Genomic DNA, 18,555 nt, shown 5'->3' on the forward strand with positions numbered 1-18,555 from the left:
CCTTGTCCTACGGTTTCCATTTACCATTCTTTTTCTTATCTTTCACAACGAATGCCACTTATGTCCTTTAGTAATATTTCTGTAGCACCTCAGCCTATCTTTCCTGCCTCTCCAAGGGTACATTCGGTCACTTACGTTTGTCATCTTAGTGCTCACTTGAGATATTAGTCAAAATCAATTTCTTGCTTTAACTATCCATTTGTAATTTATTTGCATTATACCTCAGATGACTGATACAACATTTTTAATAAACGGTTGCTTTTATTATTTGGTTCCTACGAAAGATAATCTCTCTTTTAAACCGATTGCTAACCCTAAGTTCTCATGATAAAAATAAAAACCCAAGAACAAACTGAGAAAGCATGTACAAGAGTAATTTCCACCAGAACTTACAGTTAGTAGTAGGGTGAAGAGTTTTTCTTTTGTTTGACAAACGCTAATATTAACGCATAATTACGGACATTTTAACAATAAATATAAAAAATCTCAAAAAATAAAACAACAAATTATTTGCTGATACGCATTAATGCAATTTTATCTACAAATCCCATAAAATAAATTAGTGTTATGGGAATATTTCTTTAAGAAAATATGTTTCAGATCGTAGCCAAAAAATATTTTTGCTTGAACTATTCATTTGTGATCTATTTACATTATACCTCAGGACGAAAATGGAAATAATTTTTTTAAAGGGGATACACTTGGGATATTAGTTAAAAACAATGTTTTATTTTACTTTCTATTTGGGATCTATTTAGATTAAAACAATTATTTAATAAAAGTTATGAGCCGTTTAAGTTTGTATAAATATCGATTCTGAGCAAAGTAGCCCACTTTGTTTGCATTACTAGCTAAACAAACACTGTTACTTTGTCTATAATCGATAGTTACACAAACTTAAAGGACCTGTAACTTCTATTACGTATTCAGTTTTGTATATACTAATGTTTATTTGTACCAAATATGGATTGCAAACAATTTTGAACTTTACTAATGATTCCAAGAATGGCATATTTTGGAGTTCAGCCTGAATTAAGATTTATTAAAAAGATTGTTTTGCTCTATGCAAATAGCAAATGTTGGAGTAATTATACTAAAAATTGAATCACTCGTGTGTTAACAACGTGTAAAATACTGCAGAATGTTAATAAAGTTTGAGTTGTATGAACTGATGGTAAAATCGAAATGTTTAACTCACCAGAAGGAGTAGTACTAGTCTCTGTAGTTGTGGCTGAAAATTAGAGCATAGAATTTTCAGTATTTTAATATTAGTCAATGTTAGTTAATCAACGATTATTTTGTTAAGCTGTTTTTCTATATACTTTAATAACACAAAATATATGCTAAAATATTCATTCGTTCTAGAATTGAGTTATCCTATTCCCAAGCTGAAATTAATTAAAGACAAACTAGTTGATCAGATTTAGTATAAAAATCAACGAATTCGAAAGAAACTGAAATTTATTTTATTTTTTCAGAAATATTTGACCTGACTCATGGATGAAGCAGATTTTTATATGTAGATCTGTCAAAAGGAAAAATCGTATTCTACTTTATATATGAGAAAGATAATATAGGCATGAGAGATGCAAAGGTACAGGTACAAACTCATAAATTGAACTTTAAATAAAGTGCTGATAAGACAGAAATCTTTAACTCACCAGAAGTAGTACTAGGCACTGTAGTTGTGGCTGAAAATTAGAACAAATAATTTTCAATGTTTTAATATTCGTCAATGTTAGTTAACATTTTGTTTGTCTCACTAAAGCTGTTTTCCTATAAACACAAACATATAAACACAAAATATATGCTAAAATACTGACTTGTTCTAGAATTAAGATATGTTAAAAAAACAAATCTATTTTCATTGTTCCGATTGGCCATATTTTGTAATTAACTGAACATGTCACCTATCTCTCTTAACTATCAATATATCTCTATCGCTAATTCTCACTCAATATTAACTCAACCATTTCCTAATATTTCTAATTTTTTTCACACTCCTTTATTTCCACTTTTTTTTATACACCTCAGCTTCTTTAATCCACTATCATGTCACCTATATCTTGGAGACCTTTTTGTTCACCCACAAATCTGCTCTGTTACATTTAAAAGTGTATCCATCAACTTCTTTCACTGTTTTTCTGAAATAGATCTGGTAAATGAGTATGCATACATTTGGTCTTTAAACTTGCATTTTATGTGTCTTCTTTCACTGCTTCCTCCAAAGATGAACTTATTAATGGGCTTTTGAACTTAATTTTTATCAAGTTTGTGTAAAATAAAATATGGAGATACAACTTTTTATTCTGTTTTAGATTTTTTTAGATGAAGTCTGATAATCCGTATCATTTATCTCGGATATTATTCTCATAATGTTTTGGTCAATGCAACATTCAACCTTCGTTAGATACATTTAACCAAATTCGGGAATATCTATGTCAAACTTTAGAATCTGTTTGAAATTTCGAACTAAACTCGTTATTTAATCTGCAAAGTAGATGATGTTCTGTTCTGTCAGTTACGACCGATAGAAGACTTCTGTAAATTTTAATGATAATTTCTTAGTATTGCCTGTACTGAGGATTGAACTTTTAACCTCCAAAAGACTGTTACATAAAACTAATTATTACACAGCACTTTTTCTGTTACGTGAATGTTCAAAATTCTGTACAGATTCCCAAGTTCAACATAAATATTCCTAAGTTGAACAAGATGCACAAGAAGAATATCAAAGCTTACATTGGCCGAAACGTTGTGAGAATAACATCTAAGATGAGAACAGTAGTCCCAATAATATAACTTTTTGTATTGTCTTTTTATTATCTAAAAAAAAAAAATGAATGTAAGAGTTAATAAAAACTGAGACAATAAGTAACCTTAGATATTATGAAAACATACAAAAATTCCTAAAAATGTAAATTAATTGTTGACATAGTCAATTGGAATCTTACTTGGAGAAGGCACACATGAAAGACAACAGGATCCGGTAGGACGTTGAGGTGTGTAACCCTGAAACAAAAGTGTATTACTGATTAAAATTAACATTTCATGAATATCATGTATAACAGTGAATAGTTATTAATAATCAGCAGGACTACATGGCATTGTTCAAGATCTTAATTTCCATATATTATGTAGATTACACTAAAATATCAAATTAAAACTTATCAATCTTAATATTGCAATGCTTATTTTGATACAAAAATAAGTGAAAATAATTATGCCCGGGTAAAGTTTGAACTCACAAGCTCTAAGGAGCAGTAACCAACTGATCCGTGAGGAAAAGTATGAAATTCACATAAACCAAACTGTCTTTTATTTCTTCTTCCTTTCCCCCTCTACCTTTATAGTTGAATGTCAATCAGTCAAAAGCAATGGAAGAAAGAGAAGAAATAAAATCAAAAGCAAAATCAAGATTTTTTTTCCTTCTTTTTTATCAGTGAATATAAAAAAAAATTATTTAATTAATACCAGGTGATTTGAATAGCAGTATTAGGACTTCTAATTGAGAGGGTAAGAAATTTTATTCCTTCTTTTAAGACTAAAATAAAATATTCACTAAGATTAAATATAACAATCAATGAAATCAATTGAAAATTAAATATTGTTTTTGAATCAATATTTGCCATAAATCACCAATTAAAGAGATTTTATGTAGCTTATAGCAAAAGAGCTATTGATCACAGAAATATGAGAGGTCGACATAAGATTATATATAAGATTCTGTGTTCAAGAATAAACATTGAAACAGAATCAATCATTGATATTTAATACTATCTATAAGGGTAATAATAGGGACAGCAACTTTTGCAATCACAGAATTAGGGACAGAACCACACTATCATGAATAGGAAACAAAATCTCTTATTTTAAGCAAAAATAATTATTATTCAATCTTTTTCCTCCATTTTATTTTGTAATTTATTCAAAATTCAATAAATTAATGTGATTCTGTAAAAAATAAAGAGCTAAAATATATCTGTTCCAGGATGACAAAAATCAATTCCATGAAGAGAACACTTTTGTACCAATTTTATGCTCCTTTACAAAGATCAAAGTCTACATATAATGCTACTAAACTTTATGTAGAAAATCTTTACACTAATTTTTATACTAAGTCTATTACATGATTTTGATTCTAAAAATGTCTCAAGTTAATACGGTCTTAAGAAGAAACTGAAATTGAAGGAACCTTAATTGGTGTCTAATAATTATAAATTAAATTTAATGCAAATTTGAAACATTGATTTTTTAAGTGTTTATATTATACCATCTAAAAACTTTTTAAAATAGTCCAAAGAAACTGAAATTTAGGGAATATTTATTAATAAATTCCTAATATCTATTGTTAAAATTGCACAGATTCCATTAAGAACTTCTATCCCGTCTTTTCCTCCTTTTTTTTACATAGGCATCACCGCTTATTAAGACCCAGAGGCTACTCGAGGATAAGGGTTAAAGAGTATACAGTAATCAATTGGACAATATAGTAATCGTTAGTAATGGAAATTCGGTAAATTTGTTAACTTAAGTAGAACGGCTCATCAAGGACTTGTTTACGTTGGACTTGAAGACAACCATATTGTAGTCACCTGGAAAGCAGGCAAACGGAAGACAGTTCCACAGGCGTGCAGTTCTAAGAAAGAAGGTTTGTTCCTGGAATCTACGTTTAAGTCTAGGCACAGATAAAGAATGGGGAGAATTATTGATAGTCTTTTCAGCTAGAAAAGTGTTTCCTGTGAAAGTTTGGCAAGGGGGACCATAAATTCGCGCTCAGACAAGCACTTGCCATAAAAATAACGATAAAACAGAGACAAACTCGCAGCATCCATTCTGTGAGAAAGAGATTGCAGGGAAGAGAAAAAGACATTCCCTATGAGGCTATGAAGACTATTTTGAACTCTATCAAGGCAGGATAAGTCATTTCTAGCAGCTCCTGCCCAGATGTGGCAACAGTAATCCATCCTTGGATGTACCTGGCTCTTATATAGATAGAGAATTGCATCAGCAGTAAGATATCTACTGGATCGATAGAAGGATCCCACCATTTTTCCAGCGGCCTTGGCAACAGATTTGATGTATGTATTCCATTTCAGATCCGGAGTAAAGGTCAAGCCCAGAAGCTTGTCAAAACATGAAGCCTCTCCAAGAAGTGGGTTTCGTCAAGGAGGATCATTCATTTAGACTGAGAAATATGCAACATATATTCTCAACCAACACACTTTAATAATAGTCTACTTCATTAAAGATTTCTCATCAACTGAAAATTGAACATAAAACGTAATTAACCAAATGTCAAAGACGGCAATATAGTGAACAAAAAGTGACTAATTTTGTCTTTTTTTATTTAAAATAATTTAAACTAGCTTTGCAAACTACTTTTTCCTGATTCAAAGAATTTTACTCAAGCCAAATAGATGACCCAACGGTTCACGTTTTCCAGATGATGCAGCCTTGATTTCTGATGTCACGTCATGGTTGGAGGGCCAACCTGGGGTGTTCTACAAAAACGGCCTCCAGAGCTGCATCAAACGATGGGAGAAATGCATAAATCTGTGTGGTTCCTATGTAGAGAAAGATAATAACTGTGCCAAGGTTTGTTGCTCTACTGCTATAGGAAGTGGGTCAGGGGCATTACTGATTGCATACCCCTCGTAATACAAAGATAATAATTGGTGATAAACAACAACAAAAAAAAAAAAAGAAAAAAAGAAAAAAGGCTGATACTTTGCAAATGGATTAAAAGCTAAATTAAAGAAGGTAGAAAAATATCTAGTATGAATTTTCCATCTTGTCAGGTTTCAATCAAAAATAGTTCTTTTTACTTACTTCTATACAGAGAATTTCTGGACAATTTGCTGATTTGTTCCTGTTTACAATGTTATTGTCCACACAGGATTGTGTAGTACAGAGAACATCATCTGGATGCGGCCATGACTCATCTGGCTGAAAACAACAACAACAAAGAAACGTATATATGTATTTTTCTTCATATTTTTCTCTTCGGTGGTCTTAATTGAATAATAAATGGAGAAAAAATAACATTTTGTGTCTTGGGTGTTCATTGATTGATTTTGTTTTACGGCATATCAACCCTGCCTTGGGTGTTCAGGTAAGTGAAATACATTCTTGTAATCAGAATGACTAACTTTGGTTAAAACTCATGGTAATTAGTACTGTCTTACTAGTTTGATGATTTACAGTCAAGCATAATGAATATAATTTCTGGAAATAATTTATAAACATACATCATTGAAATAATTTATGAAAAAATAGGCAAAAAGAAAATAAAGATCTAAAAGCAACACACCTGATGGGTTACACCATTAGCATCAATGCAGTCACACTCGCGTTGATCAATGCACTCGGTTCCATTAAAAGCTGTTCCTCCATAACATTCACAACATTCTTGCTTATTCTTTGGGAAACATGACGCCCGCTGACTGTGGCACACTTTGGAACGACAACCGTTACATGGTTCTTCTCGACGTTCAAATTCATCTTCATTACATGTAGCTGACAAAAGAAAAAAATTTGCAATTACAATGACATGAATGTAAAGCTATTTTATTAAGTTTTGCTAGTAATATATGTGGCTGATGGTAGATTTGTTATCATTGGGTCAAACAGGGTATCTGTTTGGATTTTCTGTAACGTTACCCAACATGTAGTAGCCTCAGTTACAAAGCAGACAAAGAATAGAAAAGAACTCCAACTCGCTTTTTTTTGTTGTACAACAATATTTATTTCCTCATTCTCCTGCCATGTATGACTTTTCATTACGGCTGTCATGTCACGCACGTATCTCAAACGTGATCGTCTTCTCAAACGTCATCCACATCTCTAATGTAATTGTCTTCTCGAACATGCTCCCTCGATTTTATAGTCTTCTTTTTCCTTACCATGATGCCATTTCACTCACAGCTCGATATTTGCATATAGCTGTCCATGCTATGTTACATTTCTACCAGTAAATGTTTTAGTATTCTAGAAACCAAAAATGCCATACAAAATTAATGTCTATAAAAGTAGATCTAAATATAAAATCAAAAAGGTAAAATAAGAAACCTTTCTTGGTAAACTGACAACATATGTAAAAGGTATAAACTAAAAATAAATAGGATACATAATAGCAATTAATGTTCTACCTAGTTTAAATGTGAAAATAATGTAGTCCCAATCTTCGGGTGATGATTTGGTCAAATAAAGAGTCAGTTTTTAAGGTGAAAAAATGTGGTCATAAAGTGAATCTTTTCTTTTGAAATTCAGCTCCAAGAGATAAAGTCTTTGTTGCTTGTCCAGATCATTGTAAGATGTATCAATATCAGCTTTTTTAGCCCTGAAAGTGCCAACAAGTTAAAAAATTTAATAATTTATTTAATAGAAATAGATTAACCTATTTTTCATCTCTATTCAACATTTCAGCTGTTGACTTTTTTTTTAAAATCTTATTTGGAGTTGATGTCACCATGTATGGGGATCTGTTTATTATTATATGTTTTGTGTGTCTTTTTTTGTAAATATTTAACATTTTACGCTTCCATGTACATTTTTTGTGTTCATATCGATCCTTTGTTTTAAATTGCAGTTTTCAAAGCTGTATATATATCTATTGGAACATAATTTCCACAATCTAACAGTCATCTTACACGAAATACAAACGCTATGGAATCACAATATGTTAGCCTTAAAGCTCATCATATGCATTCATCCTAGAAATACTTAAAAAAGATGATAAACTCAGACTCTCATAAATTAGTTAATAAGCAGTCTACTTGAAGTCTTTTCAGCAACCATCCTGATCGACTTCATGTTTGCAACTCTTTTTTTTCAATTATGGTTCCCAATATTGGATCTAATCATTATCGTCGATATCAAATGCATAACATCTCATTCATATTAACTCTCATTGATTTTAAAAGCAAAATATGTACTTTCTTAAAACATAATGTTTTATGATGTTCAGAAAACACTATTCGATTTCTGGACCCTTTCAGAACATTAACTTGGTTTGTTATTTTGTAATGTTTTATACAAAAATTAGTTCCAAGTTTGTCAGGTGACAATAAGAACATGATTATATTGTCAATATACGCCTCTCTGACAGCTTCTGACATCTAAGTCTAACTCTCAGTTTGCTTGTGTGGCTTTGACATAAGCCTGGTGGAATTGTGACTACTGAAAAGAAGAAAGAGTGAAAGGCGAGTTACCTAGCACCTAGAACCAGTGCTTTGGTGCTAATCAGTCTGAGAAGAAAGAAAACTTTTATCTTAAACCTCTAACTGCCTTACAACTTTACCCACTAATACAAAATGTTCTGAGAGTCAACGCGAGGAAATAAAATTGAGCCATAATTTCTAAGATTGTCCAAGGTTGTGTATAGCACGTTCTGGCAACTCTTGTGATTAACCGGAAACTATGTGTATTGGTGCTTGCCTTTCCAATGAACCATTCCAGTAACGTGAAAACGAGGGTTGAATTAAAATGTGTGAACTTGAATTGTTTATATAAAGTGTCAGTTATGCACAATAGACCGATAGATGAAGCAGACTACCCAGAACAACCACCACCACCACCATCATCATCATCATCATCAGTTTTATGCACATTTAAATGCTGACATGCATTAGCAGTAATACTGTGTTTTTCACAAGGAATAGATGCAGAGTGAAAAGAATGCCCAAGCACAAGTTATGATATCTCTGACCAGTACAGTGAAGACAATGCATTATTAGATATAATAAGGGCTACATATTTTTATGCAACTGGTTTTGGCAATGACAACAGTCTAGTCATAAAAAATCCCTTGGCTGTAGCATTTCTGTTGTGATTCTTAAAACGGTGTGTATCTAATAGTAGAAGCGTCATTAACACATGATAGCACAAATACAGTTGTTCCCTCTCCTTTTCTTTGTAGTAACCACAGTAGTCGTCATCTTGAGTATAGAGTTGTCTGAGTTATATATCTTTCAGCTGAGTGTCAATTGTAGACACGAAAATAGAAAGAATAACACACATTTATCCACTGTAGGTAATAATTCTATGTTGTTTAATTTTGTATACTTTTCGATATAGTATATAGTACATTTTACATTTTTTTTACAGTACACATCGTCGTCTTCCTCAGTATCCCTCATAGATAGAGGGAATAAAATGTCAGAAACACATCTGTCCAGTTCAGTAGTCCAAATCCAAGAGGACAACAAGCTTCTCAACTGTCACATATCCATCCTATCTTGATTTCCTGTTTTCTTACAACGCTTCTATGGTGAGCTACGATGTTCACTCTTTCGCTGCCGGAAGTTCAAGTGCCCCGAAACGTTTTCTGCGCATGCGGCTAGAGGCGCCTTTTTACTAAATTACTTTAAAAATTCAATGTCTTGATTTTCTGACCAATCAGAGAATTTTCCAAGCTGTCGGAAATTCGGTGTCTGTGGGAGCCGATGAGAATCTTTAAAAGAGCTCTGTATTTTCAAAAAAAAAACAGTTAACAAAAATTCAGAGATAGTGTTGGAAGGCATATATCACTACTGTCTGCAACTCAACTCTAACACGACAACACTTTGAACATAACAGTCAGCTAATCAGACAATGTAGGCGAACACACAGACGTAGAAACAGTAACTAACTTTTGCATTCCCCCTTTTATTATCGTATGCTCACTTGAAATTAAGTTTATAAAAATAATTATTTTAAAACTTCTCACATTTTTCAATGAACCTTCCAGAGTGATTAATTAACTCTACTCAAAAACTTTCAGTGAAAATTATTTTATATAGTTGAGTGAGGAAGTTTTCTTTACGATTTACAGACCCGTGAACTAATCACGGCTCTTGAATTATCAACTCAAACTTCCTCGAAATCTCAAACTAATTTCCCCCTTTTGTTCACTCATAAATGAACTATTATTTTCAATGAAAATATTTCCTAAAATGTAATAAATCTTTTTCCTTTTTATAAATTGAGAGTTAACCTTGTTTGTTATGTTGATATATTTTCTAATCTCGTAAATTCAACTCTCTGTCTCGCTCTCTTTACTTCTTTTCTCCACAATAATAATATTAATTAATAATACATAAACAATAGCAAAAAAAGGAAGAGGCCAAACTTCCTTCGCCCCTTTAACTTAATTTTTAACCATAACTTCCAAGGAGAAATATCCTGCCTGCATCACGTTTATCACTCTCTTTTCAATCTTAGTTCTCAACTCTGGATCTAACCATTTTTCATTGTTATATAATTCAAAATATTCCACGGACAATTCTGCTATGTATTTATACATTCTTATTTATTCAGTCACTTGTGTATTTTTGCATTGTCACAAAACTTTAGATTTCTTGTTTAGGATTCAGTTTTTCTAATTGTCTTCTTTGTATACCTTTCACGCATTAATTTGATCTTAACCTGACTAGAATATATGCCAACAAATAAAAAATCCCTATCAGACAAAAAGTCTTGACTAACTAAATAATTGGCAGACAATAAACTTACAAAGAAAGGAAGACATCATCAAATGGAATAATCCAACAAGTTTAATGCACTGTACCTTTTCTTATGACACACAGAATGTTTTTTTTGTTAATTCTGAAATATTGCCAACTTATTAATACATTACCAATTTGGAACTGCTGACTTACTTTGGTCTGTAAGAAAAAGAAAAGAGAACAAAATAAAATATTGTGAAAAACGTTTGCAGGCAAAACTATCCAATAAGATAGATGTAGTATAGGCAGTGACCTAAAAATGCTACCCATGTAATCATTAATCCAAGTCACCAACCTTTCTGTATTCCAACCATATTTGGTACAAATAAACTTCAGTTTATTTCTTACTTGTCCACCAAGTTCCAATTATAGTCTTTACTTTATTGCAGTTCTATGAGAAGCACACCTGGATACGATGTGTAAAATTGTAAATAACTTTGACATTATTTTCTTAGCATTGTCCTAATATTGGCTGTGATTGCCCTCTTCAATTCTTTTTTGATAGATATTATCTTTAAAATTAATGTACAGATAACAAGCAGGGTGTGTGTGTAAGATCCAGTAAGTGTAAAATCCATTCTGGATCACACCTCCAGCTGAATGAGATGATCACTAAAATGTCCCACCACATCATTAAACAGCAATAAAACAAAGACTGTTAAACATTTATGACTGAAATTAACTGAATAATCAGGCATAAACTAAAATTGATTTCTACCAAATATGGTTGGATTGCAGAAAACACTGTGAATGTAATTAACGATTCCTTGAGTGGAATATTTTTTTGGGGGGGGGGTGAGAAATCACTATGTATTTATATAATAATTCAGAAATAATTACAGCAAATATTGTATTAAAATGATGACTTCCTTGAATCAAACGTTTTAATCAAATTGTTGCAGTAAAAAACGAGTTAAAATCTTTGTTATTTTTTTAAGAGAATATGACAATTTTGTTACAGAAGTTTTGAGATGAGGATTGATAAATTGTATTATTTGTATTATTCGGATTACGGTTCTTATTTTGGATGTTATTCTCGCCCTTTTTCAGCCGATATAAATTCCAACCATCTTCAGGTGCGTCTTATTGAACTCAGGAATGTTTATGTAAAACTCCAGAAACTGTATGGAATTTTGAATAGATTTGATTGATTTCAACGCTGGTCAAATGGGTCAGCATATTTACATTGAGGAGAGTACAAATATGGTAAGTTTATCAGAATACATTATGTATAAGTACTTGGAAAATAAGCATAACAACACACAAGAACAAAAGGCTAATGATTGATACTCCAGTCTATATGTGACAATAATACTCAATAGATGAGCGAATGATGACTTTTATAGATATAGAATATTGGCAGGTGTGAGAAGTTTTCTAGCCTGGTAGAGAGAGCCTACCTTCTTTGTTGCAGACTTCATATTGCCTGAGAATGTCAGGCTGATGACTTTAAACAAACTCTCTGAAAAGGTACGATCATCCACAGCAATCAGTGGTTGGAAAGCTCCATGCTACTATATACTGGAGATTATTTTCCAAGGCTTCAATCATTGCCCTGTCTTATATGGGCATTCGACTTGGACTTATGGTGAGAATAGAATATAGTGGCATCAATAAATACGTCCATATCAGACGTGATTGCATTAGGGAAATCATTTATAAAGATAAAAAATAACATAGTTCCAGATACCATCCCTGAGGCATGTACACATTATTGTGGTGTTGAAAACTCTCTGGATCTTTCTTTTAACTAAGAAAGATTTGATTATATCAAATATTTGTTCAATAATACCATATGAATTGATTTTCTTAAGAAGATACTAATTTTAATCAAAATGCTTGAACTAATTTTTAATAAAAAATCCGAAAAATCTCACAATATATGATATGGATATACTGATCAATTTCTCTTGAACATTTCATCGCATGGATCACAAAAATATCCTTGTAAATTTGGTTTTGCCATTATTTCCGAATTCATCCTGTTTATTTTTAAAACAATCTACACTAGAACTTTTTGATTCTTTGGACTGCTATTCTTGTCCCGGTTGTTATTTGGACAACATTTTTTAACCTTCAACATTATGTAATCTTCTTAAGATGTGATGAATCGCACAACCTTCTGAAGGTTGACGGTTTATTCAATTCAAACAATAATTTTGAAGCTCCTACAATTCAAACAATAATTCTGAAGCTACCCAAGTTTTCTTGCTAGTAAAGTAGTGAAACCTAAGGATTCCAACCTATTTTTATAATTTAGATAATTTATTTTTTTATTAGCCTAATCCAATTTTCAAATGAAAATATTTTGTCTTTAGATAAATATGGAAAAAATACTTACTGCATCCAACTTTTTCATCAGAGCAAAGAGGACAGTCACATTTTCCGTCGCATTCAAATGCTTTTGTACAAGGAATCTCTGTAAAAAAATAAATAAATTATTAAATTGTATTGAATTATAAATTAAATCTTTTGTAGAGGACCCAAGCCACTAACAAAAAATAAGTTTTCCTAAAAATATAGTCTCACCAATCATGGGGCTGGGAATAAACAAAGAAAGTTATAATTGAATACAATTAATGATGAAAATGAAGAAAGAGTATATAAACTTGATCACAAAACAGCTGCTGGTATAAACAGAGCATGGAGAGGAGAAGATTCCACTAGTAAGTGGACAGTAGGAAACTGGTTTCAGAAAGTTTGTAATTATAATGAGAACTTTGAAACTGAAGGTTATCAATCCCATAAACTAGATGGTAGATATCTCAACCATGGCAACAATGGAAATATGCAATATTAGCAGTTCAGCCCGGCTTTGCTCGGGCCCTATGTACTGTTCATAACTTTATGCGCATATGTATATATATATATATATATATATATATATATATATATATATATAAAATTTTGACTCATGTCCAGGTAATCTACATTTAAAATTTCAAGTATTTAGACCCAAAATTGGCAGAGGAGTTTGGTAGAGTTTACAATGGTCAACTCTTTCAACTTTGATCTCTTGGCAGCCAAATTTTCAGCCAAAAACCAATTAAAAAGATTGCCCTATGTCTGAATACACTTTATGTAAAATTTCAAATGTTTAGACTAAAAATTGATTAAGTAATTTGGTAGAGACCGCAGAGGTAATTTTTTTAAAACTGTGACCTGAATTTTGACCTCTTAACATTTATTGTTTTGGGCTCAAATTAAATTTAAAAGTTTGATCCATGTCCAAGTAACTTACATCTAAAATGTCAAGTGTCTAGACCCAAAATTGCCAGAGGAGTTTGGTAGAGTTTTAGTAAAATCGTTGAACTTTGACCGCTTGACAGCCAAATTTCTGGCTGAAAACCGATTAAAACGATTTTTCCAAATCTCAATACCCCTTATGTCAAATCTCAAGTCTGTAGACTGAAATTTGACAGAGTAATTTGGTAGGGAAATGTACACACACAGGCACAGCCAGACAATTCCACTTTTATAGATATATAGATATAACATAAATATTACACAGATCGTCCATTCTCTCTACTCTTATTAATGTAAAATGACAACCTACGGCATGATATAGATAATGACAATAGTAAAAAATAAACATAATCCACTACGACCATCTGAATTCATAAGAGATGATTCTCAAATTACATGTTCCTATGTTTAATATGTAAAACTAGATATTGAACATGGATGGATGTCTATCATATTAGAATAAACTGACAGATTATGGCATAATATTGATACATAGGTACTGACAATCATTTAAGAATATAGTAAAGGACAAACATGCATGTTTTCCAATAAATGTTTGAAAGCTTCAAAGCAATTGTTTAACAAAACTCACATCGAATGTCAGAGAATTTGATGTCAGTATTTCAATGGTGTCTGACCACTTGGAGTAAACTTGTAAAGTATGACAGCAATAAATGAATTTTATGTGAACTCAATGAATAAATGTTTGTTTCTGAAATCACTTATTTTCTCAACAATCTAATTATAATTCATCATTCTTTTGCTATATCACAGAAGTTGAGAAAATGTTGAGTCTGGCCAGTACCAAATCTATGACCATTTAAGAATACCAGGTGCTGTATGTGGGAGGATGGCGAAACTTCCTTGCAAGAACATTCAGCCCAATGATGCTTTTAGCAAGTACTTCAGTATAACTTGCTAATGCACACGTGCTAACACAATGAAACAACTACACCTTGAGTGGAAGTTTTGTTTTCAAACATGTGATGAAGTTTCTCAGAAAAAGTATGCAATCCGTTTCTTTTTTTAATTAGTAAAATAGCAAAGTTGTACTTACCACAAACATTACAGCATTCTCCATCAACAGATACTTCGACATGCGGATATTTGCACTCCACCTTACAGACCTCTGTTTCACAATTGACACTATTTGGTGCCATACAAGTGCAGTTTTTACAAGGGTCGACCTTCCATGTTTCATTCACCTAAATGAAATTAATTAAATTATAAATATGATTTGCTTTCACAATGCATATTAATTAATCATTTAATACCTTTCTTTTATCAGTTTAATCCCTGAAACAACAGTAAATTGTGTTTGACATTGCAAGCCAATCAAAATCTATATTTTTCAGATATTCCTATTTACCTTATTTCCCAAACGTTTCAACTATTCAAGCTCTCTTTACGTTTAATCATCCGAGGAACAGCAGATAAGTGTAATGTCCAAATAAAAAAAAATTATCCATACACAGGTGATCTCATGCAGCATTTCCAGTAAAATCAATAAGTACAAACATATTTATCTTTAACTCCATTAAAAATGTCCCTGCTTAAATATGAAATTGAGCTCATGAACTCCAGATATTTTGTCAAGATTATAAAAGTAAAGGACAAAATACCAGAATAAAACTAATAGAATCTTGAGGTCAAAGGCTGTTTCCACATTTCATGGTGCTTCACTTCAGACTCCTCGCACGGTGTGGACCACTAATCTTCATCTTATTATCTCATCAACTTCAAGTGTCTCTTGTTAAAGAACAATTAACTATTCTGTTTTCTTTTTTTGTTGTTTTGATCACTGCAATTCCTGCACATAACAGCCACTACAGTAAACTTAACACCAAATTTTATCATAGTAAAGAGTTCACCTCAAAATATTTTCCTACTTTTTCCTAAGAGTATATATGGATGTTGTATATCAGGACAAAAATGTATAACCTTTGTTATTTCGTATTCCCTTATTTCTTTTGTATGTAATAGCTCTGCATGGTCATACATTGGAGCGATTTCCCTCATTTGGGGACTCCTTATCTATTGGGCTAAACAACTTGTAACACCAGCCAATCGTATTGCTGCTGTGTTGCATCCCTTTTCTTGTTTTATAAGTGCTTCTACATAATGTACTCCAATAAACTTGCTGCACTTGTATCCCCCTCAATGTAAATATCTCGACTCACCTGACTATCAGTAAAATAACATACTTTACTGTCGAGATCTTTAGATACTGAAAGATTTTCTACTCTCACAGCTTTTTCTTTAAATCACTTGCATTTGGAATTCTCTCCCTACTCCCTGTTTCCCCGACCATGCAAAAAAATTAAATGTAATGCAAACAAACATTTTGCAGCCCAACTTCCTATCCAGGTTGCTCCATATAAATCTGGCTCCTGTCACAGTAGTGCTTTATGCGGGAGTAGCAATATACCTTGTTCGGTGTGAACAAAAGTAAAAACCAAATTTACCTCCACTACACGAATATGCAAGAAAACTCCTATAATACTTATACTTTAACTAATGATAAATTGAGCTTTACTTTCAGAAATATATATCATTTATATTTACCGCCTTGCATTCCATGAGATTTTCAACCAAACAGCCATCGTAGCAAGGAGGAACTGTTTGATTAGCAAAAGTAGTGGTTCCGAATGTATACATGGTACTGGTTGAAAACAATGTTGTTCCTTCAGTGCTTATTCTCGTTGAGGGTATAGATGTGGAAATTTTTGTTTGGGTCGTTGCAGTCGAACTAATGAAAAAAAAAAAAAATAATAAACAACAAATATATTAAATTTCTTCGCATAAAATGCTGATTTTTCATATAGAAGTTTTTGGACAATTGTATAATTAGAGTAAGAGGAAACAATCTCATGAATGACGTGATGACAAAAGTTTGAAGAAATAACATTTGACTTTTTTTTGTCAGCAGTGATAATCTCAGGCAGAAGTTTATTTATCCTTGTCTCACTCAGGTTTCCCTCTCTCCCAAAAGCCTGCTCAAGCAAGAGGAAGAAGAGAATATATATTTTGTTATACTCTGACATCTATGAACCGTAACAAACTTATGTTGTGTCTTATTAATAAGATCTTATACCAATTAATGTACATGCGTTTCTACAAATTGGATGGAGTTATTTAGCAGTGTGTATGGCTCGTGTTATGACAAAGCAAAGACCACTCCTTACTTTTCTAATCAACAAGATTTTTTTATCCATATTATATAACATGTGAGGGATTAATTATAAAACTAACTGTATAAATAAGTACACTTCACAGCAAAAAACGTTCCTGGCGCATTTGTTATATCAATACGGTACTTGTAGGTTATCTGCCACTAAAATTTTCACTATCTTATGGTCTTTACATGAAGTAATTTGAATTTACGATGATGTCAACAGCCATCTTTAAAGTATGAAGCAAAACTAATTATAGACTCTCGACCCTTGCTCTGACACACTCAACTGCTAACTCATACTTAGGATTAGTGTTTGTGCTAATGGAAAGCATATATATATATATATATATATATATATATATATATATATATGATATTTTGTGTACAGAAAGTTGTTAGATGAGATAAGTCATTGGTACCGTCGGTTTCAAGCCCGATAATTTAGATAGTTTTAGATATCCATATCAAGCTCTCTTCAGCCAATACTCATCACAGAGATGATTATTGGCTGAAGAGAGCTTGATATGAATATCTAAAATGGTCCTAAGTATCGGGCTTGAAATCAACGGTACCAATTACTTATCTCATCTAACAACTTTCTGTACATAAAATACAGTATATAAATACGCTCTTATTCTTTGGATTTTCCTTTTAATTGAGCACTCTATCGGATTTCTTTTTAAAAAAAAAAACTAATCATATATATATATATATATATATATATATATATATATATATTTAAGTTTGTTTTTGAAATATCGTTAATTTCAATGTATACCGTTTTCGTTTAACGGGTCTAGATTGTTATTTTAAAAACCAGTCATTGCTAATTTTGAGTTAAGCTCAATGTATCTATTTAATAGATGCAGAGCATATACAGTGCAAAATTTTGTTGAAAGTTCAAAGACTCACGTTTTCTTTTTTTATAACCTTCGTTTATTTTCTGGATTTTTTTTTCCATTGCAGCTGTTTCGTTAGCGGGAAGGCAATTTTACGATTTATGTGCCCATAAAAATATCCTGTCCCCACCACCTTCTTCAGATGTTTTTCCATTAGATTTTTACAACAACTTTCAACAAAATTTTGCACTATATATATATATATATATATATATATATATATATATATATATATATATATATATATAATGCATTAATAAATTGTAAATTTATAAAAGTGTAGACAAGTGTATTATGACAAAAAGTTTGAAATTAAAATTAAAATGTGGTAGCAGATAAGCCACATGAATCGTGCTGATTTGTATGTACATATTTTGTAAAAATATTTCCTTGCAAAATCCTATTGGCAATTCAATCCTATAACACACAAGGACGTATAATATTAAATTCTCAATTTAAAATTCTCTTCTAAAGCCTTGTTATAGTAAATCTTAAAAGATGCAGTCTATTTAGCCAATGCTAAAGAATAATGAAACGCATTCTGTAGAAAAGTGTCCTCTTTTTACTAATTTAGTGTTAATTAATTTATTATGTAAAATGTTGGCAAAATATTACTGTGATTATGATAAGTAATGAAAATGGTACTATTTTACAATCATGATGAGCTAAGTGCTTTAAAAATGAGTACTTAGAGTTAAAATAAACAGATATGCCAATCATGTTAGGACCATAGGACCATATCTAAGGT

General features: G+C 31.6%; 1 protein-coding gene across 1 annotated transcript in view; it reads right to left on the reverse strand.

The window, feature by feature from the left end:
* LOC145247313 (uncharacterized) overlaps positions 1 to 18,555 on the reverse strand; it is a 558,870-nt gene that overhangs the window by 516,580 nt on the left and 23,735 nt on the right. Inside the window, exons 12-19 of the mRNA XM_080108949.1 lie at positions 16,299 to 16,482; positions 14,791 to 14,938; positions 12,825 to 12,906; positions 6,314 to 6,519; positions 5,833 to 5,949; positions 2,955 to 3,012; positions 1,662 to 1,691; positions 1,199 to 1,231 (exon numbers count right to left, since the gene is read on the reverse strand). Coding sequence (XP_079965075.1) covers positions 1,199 to 1,231; positions 1,662 to 1,691; positions 2,955 to 3,012; positions 5,833 to 5,949; positions 6,314 to 6,519; positions 12,825 to 12,906; positions 14,791 to 14,934 — 670 coding nt within the window. The 5' untranslated portion in view covers positions 14,935 to 14,938; positions 16,299 to 16,482. The remainder of the gene's footprint in view (positions 1 to 1,198; positions 1,232 to 1,661; positions 1,692 to 2,954; positions 3,013 to 5,832; positions 5,950 to 6,313; positions 6,520 to 12,824; positions 12,907 to 14,790; positions 14,939 to 16,298; positions 16,483 to 18,555) is intronic.

The sequence above is a fragment of the Euprymna scolopes genome, chromosome 25, assembly GCF_053919585.1.
Source record: "Euprymna scolopes isolate OS-2025 chromosome 25, ASM5391958v1, whole genome shotgun sequence".
Taxonomy (NCBI): Eukaryota; Metazoa; Mollusca; class Cephalopoda; order Sepiida; family Sepiolidae; genus Euprymna; species Euprymna scolopes.